General features: G+C 41.8%; 1 protein-coding gene across 1 annotated transcript in view; it reads left to right on the forward strand.

The window, feature by feature from the left end:
- Positions 1 to 18929, forward strand: part of LOC146578245 (spermatogenesis-associated protein 20-like) — a 66052-nt gene that overhangs the window by 40896 nt on the left and 6227 nt on the right. The window contains exon 15 of the mRNA XM_085257713.1: positions 484 to 564. Within this exon, the coding sequence (XP_085113839.1) occupies positions 484 to 564 (81 nt within the window). The remainder of the gene's footprint in view (positions 1 to 483; positions 565 to 18929) is intronic.

The raw sequence follows: 18929 nt of genomic DNA on the forward strand, positions 1-18929 counted from the left end.
ATTTCAGCTGTTCAGTTATGTAACTGCTTTGAAATATTAACACCCTCAGTTTAGCCTGAAACCACCAAAACTAGCAGGCACAGCAGGAGTTAGCCCAAAGTTTCTGTAACACTCAAAGAAAATTTTAAGTTTGAAAGCGTGTGAGAGAAGGGAATAACAGGAGCCTAAAACAGGATTAGTTAGGGGTTTGTCTGTCATAGATGACAGGGTGACAGGTCAGGGTAACAGCGCGAGGGTAACAAACTGAGAAGTAAAGCAGGGGAAGGCAATCCCAGAGAAAACACCTGCCTCCCTTGTTAGTGCTACAAATACAGTACTGACCTATATCACTTCCTCTCCATCTCCTCGTCCCACGTGTCACCTTTCCCCCCCATTGCTGTGGTCTTATTATACTTCTTTCCTCTTTCTTCCTTCTTCTTTCATCCACATAATCTTTTTTTCCTCACCCTCCCTCTTCAATTTTTTTTTATTTATCTTTTTTAGATTGTGATCTGTGGCCAGAGGGATGCTCCAGATACCACAAGTCTCCTAGCAGCAGTCAAGTCCCTCTTCCTCCCGTATAAGGTAAGCTTTCAACATCATGTTTGATTGAAAGTGATGCATCATTTCGACAAACTGAGAAAAATATATCACCAATCGCTAAAGCAAAGATCAGCTTTCAGCTTTGTAGACGCATGCTGATTTACTCCAGCGTCAGTGTCTTTAAGGAGGCAGCAGATTTGCACTAACCTTCTAAACGTGCACACACACTGACACACAGAAGCAGAGTGAGCCCAACGTAGAACAGCGCCTGTGGCGTTGGCTGATTTAAGTGTGGTTTTTTTAAAGGTCAGCCTGAGCTTCTCTCTTTTCCACTCCTCAGTGTAATAACTTCCCAGCTATCTCTTTGGGGGCATTAGTTGACCTTAAAGCCCGTTGCTGACATTGAAAGGCCCAGTAGGTCTAAATCTTAACTCTGCAGTCGGTGAAGGCCTTACTTGTCTTCCTGCTAGCCCTGATGGAGGCTGGTAGTTAAGAACTGGACAGCTGTCAGTCTGAGTCAGTCTTAAATTCACTGTGGCTAGCCAACATTTTTCAGTGCTTTCAGACAAAAAATGTTTCTCTGTGTTTCACACTAAATATAATAAATGTTAAAAAAACAACAACAGCATAAATTGTATATAATGGCAGGTTACCCGTGGTGAAAATCCAGTGTGGGAGTGCCTTTAACCTGCTTTCTTTGTAAACTGAACATGTTAGAGTAAAACCTAAAAGATTGTCAAACAAGCACCAGAGGTTTCCAATTTGTGAGCGTTAAAAAAATGTCTTTTTTAGAAAATTTTGACACAAAAGGAAACAAAGCTAGAAGATGAGCCAGTAACAGAATGTAGATAAAAGAGACCTTTTACTTACTGTAACTTGTTTATCAAAAAAATACATAAAAAATCTCAGGTGAAAATACTAGTTTCTAGTATTCTGTGTCATTCTGTGGGGGGGGGGGTGTAATGAAATTGAAAATTTCATGTGACTATTTGCCTTTACGTCTGATGTGGTCAGATCTGAGTTGACTTAAAAAGGCCATGCTTTCACACATGCCTGTGATTTGGTGCCAGCCTCTATCTCAGAACATCTTGACAGCATGGAAGAAAAATTTCTGCGTGGCTTTGACTTTGAGAGGGTGAGGTCGGAGACAGTCACTGTCTGTTATGGATGTTAAGGTCCAGAGTGCATCCACAGGAAAGCTCCTTGGTGTTGTAGCTTTCTGCTGCTTTTGTCACTTTGTGGGTTGAATCAGCGGTCTCCAACCTTTTTTGCACCACGGACCGGTTTATGCCCGACAATATTTTCATGGACCGGCCTTTAAGGTGTCGCGGATAAATACAACAAAATAAAACTAGTACCGGTACCGAAAAAGAAGATTTATTCATAACACACGTGAAAAGACCCAGGAAAACCGAGTTAACGATAAAAACGATAAAATAACGCTGAAAACCGATAAAAACCCTGAAAACCATACATTTCACACCTGAGCCTCAACTCTCGTGGCCTGGGACCAAACGACTCACGGACCGGTACCGGTCCGAGGCCCGGGGGTGGGGGACCGCTGGGTTAAATTGTAAAAAGAATCTTTACAAGCTTGTTGAGTAAGTGAAACTCAACAAAGAAAGGGCTCCAGCACAGATTCACAGCTCTCACTATAACACTGCTCTTTAAATTCACTTATTTGCCCAGCTTGCAACCAGAATTAGACTACTAAATTAAAGCAGTGATTGTCCACTCCATCTCTCGCCCTGTCTTTTCTCACACACACACACACACACACACTCCACACTGCCCTACTGAAATATAGATGAGTTGTGCAGTATCAGGCAGTGGCTGCAGTAACATCAAGCCATTCCAGATCCCCGCAGAGAGACACAGATCAGGACCGAGCTGGATGGAGCCATTATCAGGATGGATGTATTATTAAGGCTGATGTACACTGTGTACTGTCACATGCTCAGCCATGTTATATTCAGGGTAATGACAGTGATTTCTCTGATGGGGTACTGTCTCAGTCAGGAGAAATGGTCACATCAATAATAAAGACAGGTTTATTTTCAAGTTAGGTTCATTTAAATGAGAAAGTTGGTCATGAAAAATTTAGTTTTTATTGCTCATTGATTTTACGCTGCAGCCCCTCAGAATGGTAACCACGTCATGTCAGTGCAGCTGTGATCGGCCCATTCGGTGGTGTCATTTCCTCCTGTGCAATTCCAGCTTCTCTTTCTGTCACCATTTTTTACCCCTTAGCCACGTAAGGCTGATGGGGTATCATGGTCACCCCACCGGGTGGGTGGATAAATGCTGGCAGCAGCAGTGACTATGTAGGCTAAATTGTAGCCTCGTATTGTAATCGCGCATGAGGAGGCCATCTCACAGACGAGCCCTTGTGTAGTGACGTATGAGAAATTTGTCCCTGTTTGTTTGTTTTTCTTGTGTAAAATGACTCAGCTGTCACTCCTGTGCTCTTCAGCACACTTCAAGTTTTTCAATGACAAAAATGCCCGGTGGGGAAAAAGTTAAGGAGATGAGATGATCGAGAAGCTCCGCAAATGCACTGTCAAATTACACTGTGATTCAAAAATCAATCCAACACTCGGAAATGTCCTCCTCTTGTTTTCTTTCATTTCATGATGACTATGATGGATCAGTGTAGCTGCTACATACACACACAAATAAACTTCAGCGTGCACAGAAAACACACAGACTTTATACAGAGAGGTGAACCAGGAGCCTTCTTGTTGTGAGGCAGTAAGTGATCAGCACTACACCACTTAGAGTAAAAGAATAAAATGTTCTTTGGACTGAAAACAGTAATATGGTTAAAAAGAATACAGAAAAGAAGTAGAAACATTATAGTCGAGGAAATTTTATGTGTTTATTTTTTATCTCGAAGACATGGAATAGAAAAAAAGAGGCTTCACTGGTATCTTGTTAGATACTGAATGTAAAGATGGAACAGTTTACAGTATAACTGTGCATTTGTGCTTTTAGAAGCAAAGAAACAAAGACTCCTGGAGTCTGTTTGAGTGACACGTCAGATACAGATTTTGTTCTAATGAGCCTTCAGAGTGAGATGAAGGGGGAGGCTGAGAGGGAGTAAATGAGGCAGAGGACAGAGTGTGTGTGCACATAGTATCTGTGTGTGTCCAGATATAGTGGCAAGAGCCAACTTTAGTGGCAGTAGAAGCTGTCTCAGCCAGGATGAGATTTGATGGTCCTGCACAACAATAAACATGCACATAAACCTATTTTTGGAGATGAGACATCACACTTTGAGAGGAATGGCATCACTGCCTACAGCAGATGTAAAATACACTCACGGACTTTCTGATACAGTTTGTTCACAAGCAACACTTGGAGCACATAAACACATTCTGGGAGATACACAGTTTCACATGCAAATATAAGATAAATAAGTGAGGACAAAAGTTCACATGTACGTGATGTGATTACAAACTAGAGGAAGGGAAAAGGAAGAAATTAAGAAAAAATAAAACTGTGCTCAAGCAGTTCGCCTGTTAATTGATTATCAAGAAATTTAATCAGCAATTTAATCAGCAGCATAAACAGAGAAGCCCACACCTCTCCCTCTCCCCAGCCACCTCCTCCAGCTTGTCCGGGGTAACACCAAGGCGTTCCCAGGCCAACCGAGAGAGAGATATAATCTCTCCAGCTTGTCCTGGGTCTGCCCTGGGGCTTCCTCCTGGCTGGGACATGCCCAGAACACCTCACCCAGGAGGCGCCCAGGAGGCCGCCTTATGAGATGACTGAACCACCTCAACTGGCTCCTTCCAATGTGGAGGAGCAGCTGCTCTACTCTGAGTCCCTCCTGGATGGCCGAACTTCTCACCCTATCTCTAAGGCAGAGGCCAGCCACCCTTCGGAGGAAGCTCATTTCCGCCGCTTGTATCCGCGATCTTGTTCATTTGGTCACTACCCACAGGTTGTGACCATAGTTGAGGGTAGGGGTGTAGAACTACTGGTAAATTGAGGGCTTCGCTTTATACTCAGCTCTCTCTTCAACATGATGGACCATCAATCTCCCGCTCCCTTCTCCCGTCACTCGTGAACAAGACCCCGAGATACTTAAACTCCTCCACTTGGGGCAGGAACTCGTCCCTGACCCGGAGTGGACACTCCACCCATTTTCCGGCTGAGGACCATGCCCCCAGATTTGGAGGTGCTGATTCTCATTCCCACCACTTCACTCTCGGCTGCAAACTGTTCCAGTTTAATGGTTCAGTGTTTAGAATAATGCTTATTTTATAGTGAACCTTTGTGAAGCCCTTCACTGCTGTTAGAAACCAGCTTTTTTTAGCGCCTTTCCACTTACTTTTAACATAGCTTTCCTTCTGATTGGTTACATTTTTTAAACAGAGGGATTGAGCAGCAGATGGGTGTGGATTTAGTGCTGACGTACTAAATAACTCTGAACGTAAAGCCTTAGTTTTGGCTTTACAGGGGTTACTTTATCATATGCTTAAATATGGCTTGAAACTTTAGCCATGTCTAATTTGAGCATCCAATTTAACAATCCAATCCAATTTTATTTTTTTTAAAAAGTTGACAAAAGTAGTGTTGTGTCGGTCACGAACGAAATGGCTCTTAGTAATAAAAGCATGTATAACTTTCCAAAAGTTAATAATAAATAAGAAGTGCTTGACCTTAGAAGCCTTAGTTGGTAAAAACCTAATTGAACAAATGAATTAAGAATTGTTTGTTCAGTCTTTAAGTTACAGCCCATTTTCACACCAAGCTTATTTATAATGGAAACTAAAAACGCTACGTCCAGATCAACAGAATCAACCTTTGGAGACATTGGACACAGGTCCAGTTTTGGATCATCGCTGGAACTAATTGGTTTTTATTATTGTAATTCATACTTCTCATTAAAGTAAAAAAAAAAAAAATTAAGGTCATTCAGACTTTAATGTCACTTGACAAAATATGTAATACTTTTAGGAGCAGGTAGATTTGGAAATCATCAGCACAGAATTGATACCTGGCAAAGTAATAGAATAGAACCCTGTGAAACTGGTTAGATCTAAAGCACTAAAATAATGCTGTCCACAGAGTCATTAGCTAATAAAAGATCATTTAAAAACTCTTAAGAGAAATGATTCTGTTCTGTGAAATGTTTTAAAACCTATGAAATAATAAAAACCTCGACACTTTCTTGGTACACATTCTTTGATCTGTTCCTTTAAAGTAATTCATTTCTGGTAGCAAGAACAAGGAAAAGTAGAAAACATGATCTAAAACAGATAATGTACAAGATGACACGTAAAAACACCAAATGAACTGGAAGGGAATGGGTATAATGCAAGTAAGGGGTAAAGTGCATGATGGAGTCAGCTGGGTGGGTTATATAAGCATCAGGAGTGGGAAGAGATTGAGGGTTGGTAAATGAGATAAAGGGAAGAAGTCGAAGGAAGAGTAAGAGGACTGTGCTCCACGTTACATTAGGTAGCTATGAGCAGAGAACATGTCTAATTTAAATCCAATTACTCCTTGCCTGTTTTCCTGGTTTTAGACCGCCACAAACTAATTGTGGTGAATGAGGTGCTCAGAACTCAACTCATGCTAATCTAGAGCATGCACGCACACACACACGCACATTTTTATTTCTTCACACTTCATTTAAAATACTTACTATTTTAATTCACCGCAAGAGTCTGCACTTCTCAATTCACTCCAGCACTCGGAGCTGCTTCTTCACTTTTTGCTTGTTGGAATCAATTATAGGCCTCCGTTAAACCGAAACATCGCTCTTGATTGTAATTGCTGCAATAAATTGTGGTTAATTTTTCTATTACACAGAAACATAGCTTGATTAGAGTCGGGTTAGGGTTTGTTGATTGTGTAAGTACAGGAATTGTAGTATGGGATTTGCAATACAAATAGAGATGCAGTCTTTTTTAGCAATTGGGCCTAAGGATAGAGATAGACACTACAGTGTTACAGTGGTGTTTTGTGACATGAATCTTAGTCTTACATTGGTAGGACTAGAAACAGTTTTTCTAGTGTGCCTCCTCTACTTAGGACATGAGGTCTATCTTGTGGAAAATATGTTAACAGTGTGAAAAACACAGGTATAAATGATAAATTGATGGTGGCTAAATTTTCTTCTTCAAAGCCACGTTGGCACTGAAAACACCAACGTGTGGAATTTCTTTGCTCTAAAAGTGTGCAGTCAGAATGTGTTCTCAAAATAAGGCTAATATTCTAACAACACTTGCAAAGTTGTTGTATCATCTTCATGTTAGTGACCTCTGTGAGTCACTGATTCGAAAGCATTACATCCATATTTGCACTCCAATAATGTTCAACCTGTACTGAGTAATTCGCTTCCTTTTTCTTTTACCATGTCTGCATTTGGGCACATTTGTGAGTCAGAATGGTTTAGCGTCTTTTGCAAATCTCCACATAGTAATGCTTACCGAGACTTTTTGTGGTTTATAACAAAGAGATGACATTATCAAAATGATAACATGTTTTACCCAAGAGGCAACGTGTGTGCAAGTGCCAAAAACTGCCACTTGAGCACCTTCAGGATTAAAAAAACATGTTTCAACCTGGTACCAAAAGGTTGTTTTTGTTGATAGTTTCTCCCTTCATAACAACTCTATGACTACTGAGTTATTTATTTATTTGTTTAATTCATTTTTTAAACAAATCCACCTGGGTGCTGGAGTTAGACACATAGCTGTGTTTATGGCAGATGTCCTAACAGAGGCAGCTGAAACTAGAAGGTCTTCGCTAGGGTCCATTCACTGCTTTGAGTCATTAAACTAAATTTCTTCACTGTGTTTGTGGCTGATTAAACAGGAGTTAACGTTTATTAGGGCTGATGCAGAGATGAGAATTGTCAAAACAAAGTCCAAAAACACCCACGAGATCGTACAGTTCAAACATACTTGGGGAATTTAACAGACCCAGGGACAAAGGAGAAAAGAGGACTATTTATACACTTGGGGCAAACTAGACATAGGTGTAGAGTAGATGATCAAGGCAATGAGACAGGATGGGGGTTCAAGGTCAAAAAGCCATTATCAACCTGATGAATGTCTCTCTTTAAAATTTTAAGGTTTTATTGCTATAGAGAAAAATGTTTGGTAAGTAAGGTAAGTAAATGCAATTTAGTTCTCTAGGAACATTACTTTTGAAAGAGGGTTGGAATTGTTGAAAGAAAGCTTCATTTTGAACTGTGTGCTGGTTAATCTTGGTGGTTAAAAAAGAAAAATCAAGATTTCTCCATTGGTCTGTCTGATCAGCATTTTTAGAATACATTTCTAGAAAATGGAATACATTCAACACTAAACATGAAGATTTACATTCATCAAGCTGTGATCTCAAGGCTGCTTAGTAATGTAAGCAACAAAGCATGTTGGCAGTGGCATTGATAGTGGTTCAAATTATGAATTTCTGTCAGCCCAAGATTTACACATGATCTTTTATGAGTTGAATAATGCTTTACAAGAACTGTAATTCCCATTGTGAGTTCCCACTGAGCCCGACTGTGTCTTGTCAGCTCTGCTTATTCATCAGCCTTCCCCCCAGAAAACTAGCCAAGTAACTTTGTGTAACTCTATTATAAGCAAACTGTCACAGAGAGCAATAGAGTTGCTGTTCCTCTCTCGAGTGTATTTAAGTAAAAACTTCAGCAATATGTGTCCCATAATCTGGAAAGTGTTTGTGGCACGTCTTATGGAGGACTGTAAAATGTGAGCGTTAGAAAATATGCTTAGGACAGAGAGATTTTTTATGGTTTAAGAAATACCATGTAAGAATTATTAAATGGAATTAAATGTAGATGGATATATTTCGCATTCCCTGTGCCTTTCGAAAGACGAGAGTGAGGCAGAGAGAATAGGACAAATCGTAGAGTAGAAGGATGGACCGTGGCCTATTAAGAGGAGAGTCCTTTTGAAAATGTCTGCGAACAACTGGGAATCCCTAACAAGACCTTAGAGACATGGGGGAACAGTTAGCAGGGTGATATGGAGTGTGAGTAGAGAAAGGGAAAGGAGGGGATGGGTGGAGATAAGAGACAGTATCTACTAGCCAACTTGCAATGGTAACACGACTGTAAAAAAGAGGATTAGAGTTAGGCATGCCCAGGGTCCTCAGTGATCTTTAAGCTCCGTTGTTTCACTCTGTGTCCTGTTGTGTCTCTTTGTTTCGCTGAGCCTCGGTCACTCATGAAAGCTCCTTAAAAGATTGCATATGTCCGCTAAGAATTGTTTCTTCTGTTCTGTTAAACAGACTCATACTTGTAGCAACTTTCTGCTCACTTTGACCACTCAAAGTGCTTTCTACCACAAGCCACTTAAAAACACACAATTTCAGTGCTTTTATTTATTCCTAAGCACTTTTTAGCCAACATTTATAGTCTAATGGATGCGTCAGAGGCAACTTGGGCATCTTCAGCATCTTCGACATGTAAAGCCAGGAATCAATCCACCTCCTGATTGTTCGGCAACTCTCTCTACCACCTGAGCCGCCAATACCTTGATGACCTGTTAAGCCCAGTAACCATCCAGAGTAGAAAACAGTCTGACTGACAGGTCTGGGAAAGGCCCCAGATGGCCCCAGATGGTTCATGTAGAGGAAAAGTGCATTTCATGCTTACTTTAATGCATTCAGGTAGCCACTTATCCTCTTTTTCCTGCTTTGTCTCTGCTATTTTGCAAATGAACATCCTTTAGATATTCAGTTTCACATTACATTCACCTCCTTCCATTCTTCTAATATTTGTTAATCTAAAGCATTACACATTCATCCATTAAGTGAATGTTACTTTTTTTTTCTTTTCATCTTCATAAAGCAACGGTGAAGCTGCATGTACACTCATGATTCAGCAGAGTTGACAGCTTTAGTGGCATGTGTGCGATATAATCCTCTGCCCGTGGTATCTTGAGTGCTGTAGCCATGCTTGATGCTTCGTGCTTGTCCATATCTCAGCTCAGTAAATATCCTTATGCTGTGTGTGGATACACATTTACACATACATAAATACAGGCATTTTGCAACTGTATATCCCTTTGGGTCATTCTTTCCCTCTCTATAAGCTGTGAAATTCTTTCTCATGTAATCACAGGTGTAGCAAGATGAAAAAAAAAATTTGTTTGATCGTTCTTATGCTTGTAAAAAGATTTTTCCCACAGTTGTGGACAGAAGTTTGCATATATATATTTAATACTTTCTTTGAACTTTTTTTTTCTTTCCAAAGAATTACCTTTAAAAAAAACAAGTATTGTGTTCACAAGTTTGAATTTATTAAGAATTTCCTCTAATGCACACAAGGTCAAAACTATACTTACATGTTCAAATATATACATGCAATTTCACTCATATTTGGTTAAATCTCCCTTAGCAAGTTTTACTTTGACACTTGATACCCATCAGTGTATCTTTCCTGTATTTAAATAAAACTCAAGATTTGCTTTTGTCTTGGAAAACTCGCAGCATAAATTTAACTTCTGAGATTTTTTTTGAGTAAATGATTCCTCTACACAGCATGCTACGACAAAATGTAATAATTTTAGTTAAAGTTTCCAAACCTGGAACTAGGTAGACTGCAATACAGTTGCAGACTAAAGCTGACAAACACATCTTGTTTGGTGTTACTTACACTCTCCTTTTGTAGTCTAGGTTAGTTTAAATCAATCAAAAATAATGTTTTGAAATGTTGTGCTGAAAATGCTACAACTTTATGTGTCCCATGCCTCCATATTGGTGACCCTACCTTGAACACGCATCGAACCATGGAGTTCGCCCTGGACGGCCAGCTACTGCCGGCCCTCTAGCTCCTGCTGTGGCTATGTTTGCTGTGGCTACGTTTGCCGTGGCGCTCCAGTTGCTGGACTTCTGGCTCCACGACCCCTCGTCATGGTTTGTCCGCGTGGAGGCTCAGTTTGCTCTCCCCGGCATCTCGGCTGACGACACGAAATTTCATCATGTGGTGGCATCGTTCAACCTGCTAGCCACCCGCCGTGCGATGGCCCTCCTCCGGGACCCGCCCGTGCAAGGGAAATATGTCGCCCTTAAGGACCTACTCCCGCGGCGATACACCCTCTCCGGTGCGGAGCAAGCCAAGAAACTTCTTTCCCTCTCCAGGCTGGGCAGAGGCACGGCTCTTGAACTCACGGAAAACATGTTGTCCTTGCTCGGTTCGGACGACGGAGGATTCCTTTTCGTCCATCTCTTTACCAGACAACTGCCTGTCACTGTGAGAACTGGCCTCGCCAGCTCCCCGTTTCTAGCGGCGCAGGAGTACCGCTCCCTGGCTGAAGAGGCAGATCGCATCCTGCTGGTTTCCCACACATTTGGAGTGCATGCCTCGGCCGTGGATCTGCCGGCGACACCCCCAACAGCCTTCTCCAGAGCGGACAAGCTGGCACTAACGGCAGGAACCGCTACACACCGCGGGAAAGATTTTTGTTTCTACCATCAGCGTTTTGGCGCCAGAGCGCGTTGCTGCCTGCCGCAGTCGCTGACGATATGGAAAGGCTGCTCTTCATTGAAGACTCACGCTCCGGGCGCTGTTTTCTGCTGGACTCTGGCTCCCAGAAGAGCCTCATCACGCCCACCGCCGCGGACCGCTTAGCAGCAGGCCACGGACTGCAGCTGATTGCGGCTAACGGTTCTCCTATTGCAACTTATAAAGAAAGACGAGCCTCATGCTGGAAGACACGCCGGTGTGGGATGGCGGTCCGCGTTTGCTTTGCGACGTGTCTATGGGTCGCCCGTGCCCCGTCGTTCCCCTTTCGTGGCACCGTCGTGTTTTCGACTCCATCCATGCTCTCTCTCACCCGGGCTTACAGGCTTCGGTCAAGCTGGTAAGCGACAAGTTTGTTTGGCCGGGCCTGCGGAAAGCGGTAAAGAATTGGGCTGCTGCGTGTGTTCTGTGCTAACGCTCGAAGGTCCACAGGCACACTCAGGTGCCCCTCGGACCATGTGCACGACAATTTGGTCGGACCACTCCCACAGTCACAGGGTTCACACACCTTTTGACTGTGGTGGATCGCACCACCAGGTGGCCAGGGGTGGTTCCCCTGGCTTTCACGACAGCAGAGGTGGTGGCCAGGGGGTTTCTTTTGGATTTTGGGGGCCGGCAGGAGGTAGTTTCAGTGGACCAACTTAAGCCTGCACACATTCTGCAGGATGCGCCTGTGGTGCCAGCCCTCCGCCGCAGCCCCCCACCTGCTGCCGGAACGTTGGACTCTGACCCTCCCTCTGTGATCCCACCGTGCCCGTCGGCGCTTGTCCGGCAAGCGGAGGGTTCGGCCTGTCCTTCCCGGCCTGGTGAGCCCACAGCCAGTTCTCGGACTCCGCGTTTCAGTCGTTCTGGACATTTGATTAAGCCCCGGGTCCTGGACTAGTGGACTGTTTGTTTGGGTGTTCGGGGGGCTGGGCATGTGTGGCAACCCACTAGAGGGCTCTACTCACACCCAAGCTTGGCGGTGGTGGATTTAAGTAATAATACATTTTTACATTTTTAAAAAAAACTCAAAAGCCAGTTTAAAAAACTTAATATCACATTTTTACAGTGTATTTCTATTGTGATATCATTTTTATTTTAATTATTTAAAAAATACATCATCTGTGGTAGCATGTATAGATATGAAAAAGTAGCATTTCAGCACAACATTTCCAAACATGAAAACTCAATCTTTCATGTAAACTTTTGAAAGGAACAGTAGAAAACTGCTTTAACGAAAGTTTGTGTGCCCATAAATAGTTGGAAGCACTCTAAGCTGAGCCAACATCTCCCTGGCAGTCAAAGGAAGGAAAGCAGTTCTGAGCATTTTGTTCATTGACAGTGCCAAGAATCAATTTGCATTTAGTGGAGAACTGTGTTGAAGAAAATCCTGCATCAACATTACTCCGAACTGCATGCAAATTCTCTACAAGCAGTTCAGTCTTAGTCTGTCTCTTTCAGATAATTTATTTTCAAAGCAACAATTTGGATTTTGTTCCTGTTGGCTGCCTGTGTCTCCTTCCTGTACTGGTGTACTTCTTCATCTGCCTCAGCCAGTATCATGTAATTTTCACTTGGATCTCTTATCTGAAACTGATGAATGGTATCTAGTATCTGGACCTTGTAACATTCTATCGAGGAGGCAAGGCAAGTTTATTTCTTTAGCACATTTTAACAGCAAGGCTATTCAAAGTGCTTTACATAAAATTTCAAAAGACATCAAAGGTAATTTACAAAAGCAGCGTAAGAGGATATAAAAGAGCATTTAGACCAGGGATGTCAAACTCATTTTCCATTGAAGGCCACTTTGATCGCCGAGTGAAACATACATTGTGTAAAGACATTTAACTACACATTTAACTACACATTTAATTCCTGAGACATCTTACTATAAAATAAAGAAGTTCAATTTCAGTTTTTCTACACGATAAATATCTAAAAATACAGAAAAGATTCTGGCAGCTCACTGCCCAGACTGTCCCATATTTATAGAACTTACAGCTTATTGATTGATGAAAGTTTTCTTGTTTTAATTGAAACTTCTATGGTAGAAAGTAAAAAAACAGGAACTTTTCTGTCATTTAATTGTTTATCTGTTACTTAACTACTTTGGTGTAGTAAGAATGGCTATAGAGAAGATTTTTATCAGTTGTATAACTTCTAAAACTTTCTGCCCTCTTCATATTTTCCTTGCTTGCTGTCCTTGTCCTTGCTGGGCTGATTGTGGACCCTGGGCCTTATTCTTTGACACACTTGATTAGACATTAAAATAGCTATATAAAATTAAAACAGTCATTTTTTGTGAAGTTGCAAGAAGAATGAAGTAGTTATTAGTACTAAAGTTAGAAATTAGTAGTTATTTTCTTTAACCCTCTAGGGTCGACGGATGCACGAGTGCGTCAAAATCACATGACCAATTTAAGACAACAAGATGCAACGATGCACAGCCTCCATTTCAACTTGTCAAAAGTGTGGACTGCAAACTATATACCAGTTTTTGAATTGTGTTGATAGGCCATGTAAAACGAGAGTTATGATAAAAGAAAAATACACGCTATCTTTGTGTCTGAATAAAATGGTATAAACAGTGTTTTCTAAGGACAGCGCTAGCAACCACTCTCCCCTTTGGAGCAAAAATTTTTTTTTTTAAAGAAAAACACCCCTTTCCTATTGGTGTTAAAGTGTACCATGTCAACGAATCACAAAATTATATGTGGCATTTGGTTGTTTAGGAAGAGGGGGTAAGTTTTAGTAATGACACCAGATATGAGGTATGAGGGCTGTGCTGAAGAAAATGATACCAAACAAAGCAAGATGAACAGTTTTTAAAGGTGAAATATAGAAGTAAAATCAAAAGTACGGTAGTCAAAAACGGCCAATTATACCCTGGACCCCAGAGGGTTAATAACGCTTGAATAATTCAGTTCTGCTCACATTTTTTACAGCAGTATGAAGCTAAAATCTCAGTATACAAAGATATCCTGTAAACAGAATGGTGTTGTTGGAAAGGCTAAGAAAAATAATTGAAAACTCACTTTGTTCATTTTGTGCTGAAATTAAAAGACATACAAATATGTTCTAGCTGATCAATCTTTCACACACAGAGCTAGTATCCATACACGTGCTGAAATTCACACAATTTCCCATAGTGAATTAGAAAGAAGCAAAATTTTAGACCTTATTTCCAATTCTGGCCCACTGTACGACTGAGAGCTAATGAAACACCTCAGATGGAGTCCAGCAGTCTTTCATCTCACACATCCAGTTAGTGGCTAGTGGTTCTCAGGGGCACAGATGTACTGTTCATCTGCCTTCCAGTGACCCTGAGTGTAAAGCCACCTGAAACAAGAGCCAAGCTCTCTGTCAAGGATTAAATTAGTTACATCTGACAAGAATCTAGATTTCTTTTGGTTCAAAAAAAAGTTCATCTCTATTATTTTTTCTGCTTTTGCAAAAGCAAAACAGAATGTAAATCTTTTCTTATGAGTCGATATTGAGTATTGACAAAGGCCGATTATGATAATATAATATTTTTATTATAATTATTATTATATAATAATAATTTGCAGACATCTGTAGTATTCTGATTGATAATAATAATAATAATGGATTGGATTTATATAGCGCTTTTCAAGGCACCCAAAGCGCTTTACAATACCACTATTCAACAACCACATATTGTTGATGTAAGTTGATACAGATTTGAGCAGGTAAAATTCACCACAATATGCTTTGTTTAATCTATAAATATAATAATTTACAGTATATTAGAATAACCTTCAGTACACTTTTGATCAGGATATGTTTTTCAGTGCACACATAAACAAATATGTTGGACTGATTATCTCTATGCTGGACTATTGATGTTTGTTATTATCAGGTTTTATCGATCTTATAATTCCCTAAAAAGCCCCCAGCTTTGAGAGGATGAGAGTTCATTTTGCTTGTTTCTGTTTTCTCCCATATTAGTTTCTTGTCATTGGCTCCCAGTTAAATCCAGAATTGAATTCAAAATCCTTCTCGTCACATACAACATCTTGAATAATCAGGTCCTGTCATACATGCACATGATCCTAACAGAGCACTCTGGTTCCCAGAGTTTCTAAAAGTAGAGCCTTCAGCTGTCAGCTCCTCTCCCATGGAACCAGCTCCCAGTGTGACACCCTCTCTATTTTCAAGATGAGGTTTTTTTGATAGAGCTTGTAGTTGGGGCTAGATCAGATGTCCCTGAACCATCTTCTAGCTATGCTGCTTCAGGCTCAGAATGCTGAAGGACTTAATAGGATACACTGTGCACTTCTTCTCCGCTCACCTTTTTTACTCTTCACATATTTTTACGCCACTGCAGCATTAATTGTAGTCTCCTCTCTCCCTCACCCTGCTTTGTCCCGTCTCCCTATGTTGTGGTTTCATTTGTCTTCTCTTTTTCGTATCGTTTTCCTCTTACCCCCCCAAATGAATTATTATAAAGGTAAAACAGTGAAAGTTTGTCATGTCTGCTTTTCCTTCAGTGGACTTGTAGCCTCTCTCATTCACCACCACCCACATTGCTCCACCTCAGTCTGCAGCCCTCCTCGGCTCTGCTCCTCAGGCCTGAAATCAGTTCAGCTGATCTGCTGTGTATTTCACTTTTTTTTGCTCTGATTACTACTTTGGACTCTCTGCTCTGACAGTAGAAATCTGCCCAATTCTCTACACTTCCAGCCCCGGGTCAGCACCGTAGTAACCATTCATCTTTTATCTAACTACAGTGCCCTGTGTATTCATCTATCAATCACATCTAGCTGTTTCTTGCTCATGTGTCAACAATGCAGGTGTGCTGTAAATGTAAAGTGCAGCATTTTTACAGTGATTTCTGTTGGGGGTCAAATTCTCTTGGCGGCTTTAAGTAGAGGTGTTTGTAATAATTTGTCATTTTAGCCAGCACTAAAACACTGGATAAGTAATGAAGTATGAGATGATGAGTTTTATACACAGCTACATAAATGACCCTCTTGGTGGTTCTAATATTAACCAAACTAAAGCTAACCGTTGCCGTTTCAAACGTGTAGCACCAGGATGATTCTCCACCCGTGTTGTGGAGCCGTGCTTAACATTCTTCTTTAAATGTGAAGTAGGACACTTATGCATTTTGTGATGTCTTTGATATAATGTTCCCCGTTACATTAGTAAGGGAGGACCTTTGATTGGGCCTTTCCATACAACCAGATCTGCTCCACTGTTCCTCCAGAAAGATCAGCCAATCGCTGAAATGTTACTGGAGTAATGAACGACATTCTTCCAAAAAGGTAAAGGTGATTCCTCAGAACATCTTTGTATGGATTTACAGTCATCCTTCCTTCTAAGGAGACAGACCCCCACCCCAGCATAACAGAGCCAGCAGATCCTCTCCATACAGGGGTCAAGGGTTCAAGTCTTTTTCCTTCATTAGTCACCCGCCTGTATATCTGGGATATTTCAGACTACTGGCCTCGTCCTTGTATCACTCATATGTCAGATTTTATCGCTTTAGCATTTCTAACTTGGCGTGACTTTTACGACATTAAAAAATGAGAATCTTCTTTCATCTTAAACACAACAGAAGCTGATGAAGTGTGCCGTAGGTGTCAGGGCCTGATTGAAGAGAGAGGCTGTTAATTCTGCTCAGATCCCAAGGCATTCTCACATCTTGCTGCAGACACAGTTTGATTTAGTGAAGAGGGTCCTGTAGAGACTGTCAGCAGCTGAAAACTGATGCCCAGCTTGACAAAAGACAGAACACACTGCCAGAACAGGCTCGCCCACTCATTCTAACTCGGGTCAGACGGCGTGTGCGTGTGTGTGTGTGTGTGTGTGTGTGTGTGTGTGTGTGTGTGTGTGTGTGTGTGTGTGTGTGTGCGTGCGTGCGTGCGTGCGCGCAGGCTTATTTTGTAGTTTTTTTCCTTATGTCTGTATTCGTAGCTCTTGTGTCAAGTAATGTGCATAATTTTGGACATTAGCTTGATTCCACATTTTCGTGTCAGTCTTTTTAATTCTCTGGATTTAAAAAAAACAAACTGGGAGAACATCAATGATATTGTCACATTTCAGTAACCTGCTGTGAAACTCCTGATATTCATGCACATGATAAGCTGATTTACACCCCCACCACTGCCACCCACCTAAACATTTCTGCACATTTAACACACCCTTCCTTTGACAGCAGTGGTCTTTGTGAGCAGGACAGTGGGAACTCCACACTGTAAAAACTGTTAAGCGTTAGCTTGAAGAAGACGAAACACCTCAAATATGAGGCGGTCCAAAATTTTAATCCATAGGAAAGCCTCAGATCCTCGTCAGAGCCCTTGTGTGTCATAACTGTTTTTGGAAGGATAAGGAAAGCTTCCAGATTCTTGCTTTTAATGTGGTGTAGGTGATCATATTTGGAGTCTGAGTTTAAACTGAATATTAAGCCCTGCATTAAAATGTGCACTTAGTTGAAGTGTGTTAACTGTTCTGGATATTATATAGTTAAGTGTAGAAAAAGGCAGATTTTGATCTCTGTGAAGAGTTTTAGCTCAATCCTGCTTAATGCTCCCAAATCAGCCGAATCCGTTCCCGTTTCTCTGACCTTCTCCTTCCTCTCAAATGTCTCCTGTCCAGTTTTCTTTCTGGCACACTCACCTCCTCTCATCCTTCTCTCTTGTTGAAAAGATAAATAAATGAACCCAAGGGTAAAGTTAAAGTCACTGGATGACTGGTGATATGAGCAGCACACTGTCACAGAATGTACGTAAAAGCGTGAATTTGTCTGTTTCTGTCCTGGGGCAGAAGTCCAGATGTCAGGTTGCAGTGATGACTGAGCAGCACACAGTGAGCATGCATGCATGTGTGTGTGTGTGTGTGCGTGTGTGCGTGCAAGTTGGACAAAACAAAAGTGAGAGGGATGGGGGAAGTAATTCTCTTCACGCTTGACTGCGTGTAGAACTGTGATTGCTTTTCCTCAGGTGTGACAGCGGCTCCTGAAAGCACGCATTCGATGCGATCATTGTGTGAGTTTAGCCCCCAAGTTGTGCGGATGCTAAGTATGATAAAATGATTTCCGAAGCTGCGTGTGTGTTTGCGAGTTGCTGTCAGCACAGGTACGGCATGTTCTTTTTAAATGTCTGAGCTCTTCTGCTTTGGCAGAATGAGAGATGTAGAGTGGGAGGGAGCTGTCAGTGTAGGGACATTTAACGGGTGGGAGGTGTGTGTGTGTGTATTTGTTTCAGGGTTGCCCAGTATGAGGGGATTAACCCTGTGGGAGTTTGCACTCTCATGTGTAGCCAACTGTGCTGTCTGCTACAGCTTCACACACACACACACACACACACACACACACACACACACACACACACACACACACACACACACACGCACAGGTCGTTTCCAGCACCGAGGGGTCTGTGCAGATCGTGTTGTTGTGACACAGACAGACTACTGAGCGACCTTTAAGTTGAGGCCACGTGGCTGGATGTGGTCTGAACCCAGGGAGGGACGGCATGAAGCCAAAAGAAGAATCAAGTCAGGGTGGAAAAGGTTCAGTTTGGCAGGGAAATCCTCCTCTGGTCGCTATGACAACGGTCACACCAATATGAACACACTCCATCATGCTTCTTCCCAGTCTTCCCCTGATTTAATGCCCAAAAATGTTTGTAGACAGCTCTCTCCGGTGCTCGGTGTGATGTTTCCACAGTTTTCTGTTTTTTTAGTGCCAAAATTATTTATCATCTGAGCTTCTTCAAACACGTAAGCCTGCATGAATTTTGAGAAGATAAGATGTGGGCAGCATCCTTTCATGCTCCCCTTAAGGAAGAATTTTCTTTACCACACAGCATATTTAGTAATAGACACAGAAGTAGTTCAACACAGCAGCACGGTGGCACGGTGGTTAGCACTGTTGCCGCACAGCAAGAAGGTCCTG

Source organism: Mchenga conophoros, linkage group LG3 (genome assembly GCF_057382185.1).
Source record: "Mchenga conophoros isolate Kocher_MC1m ecotype Shallow Benthic linkage group LG3, M_conophoros_male_GT1.1, whole genome shotgun sequence".
Taxonomy (NCBI): Eukaryota; Metazoa; Chordata; class Actinopteri; order Cichliformes; family Cichlidae; genus Mchenga; species Mchenga conophoros.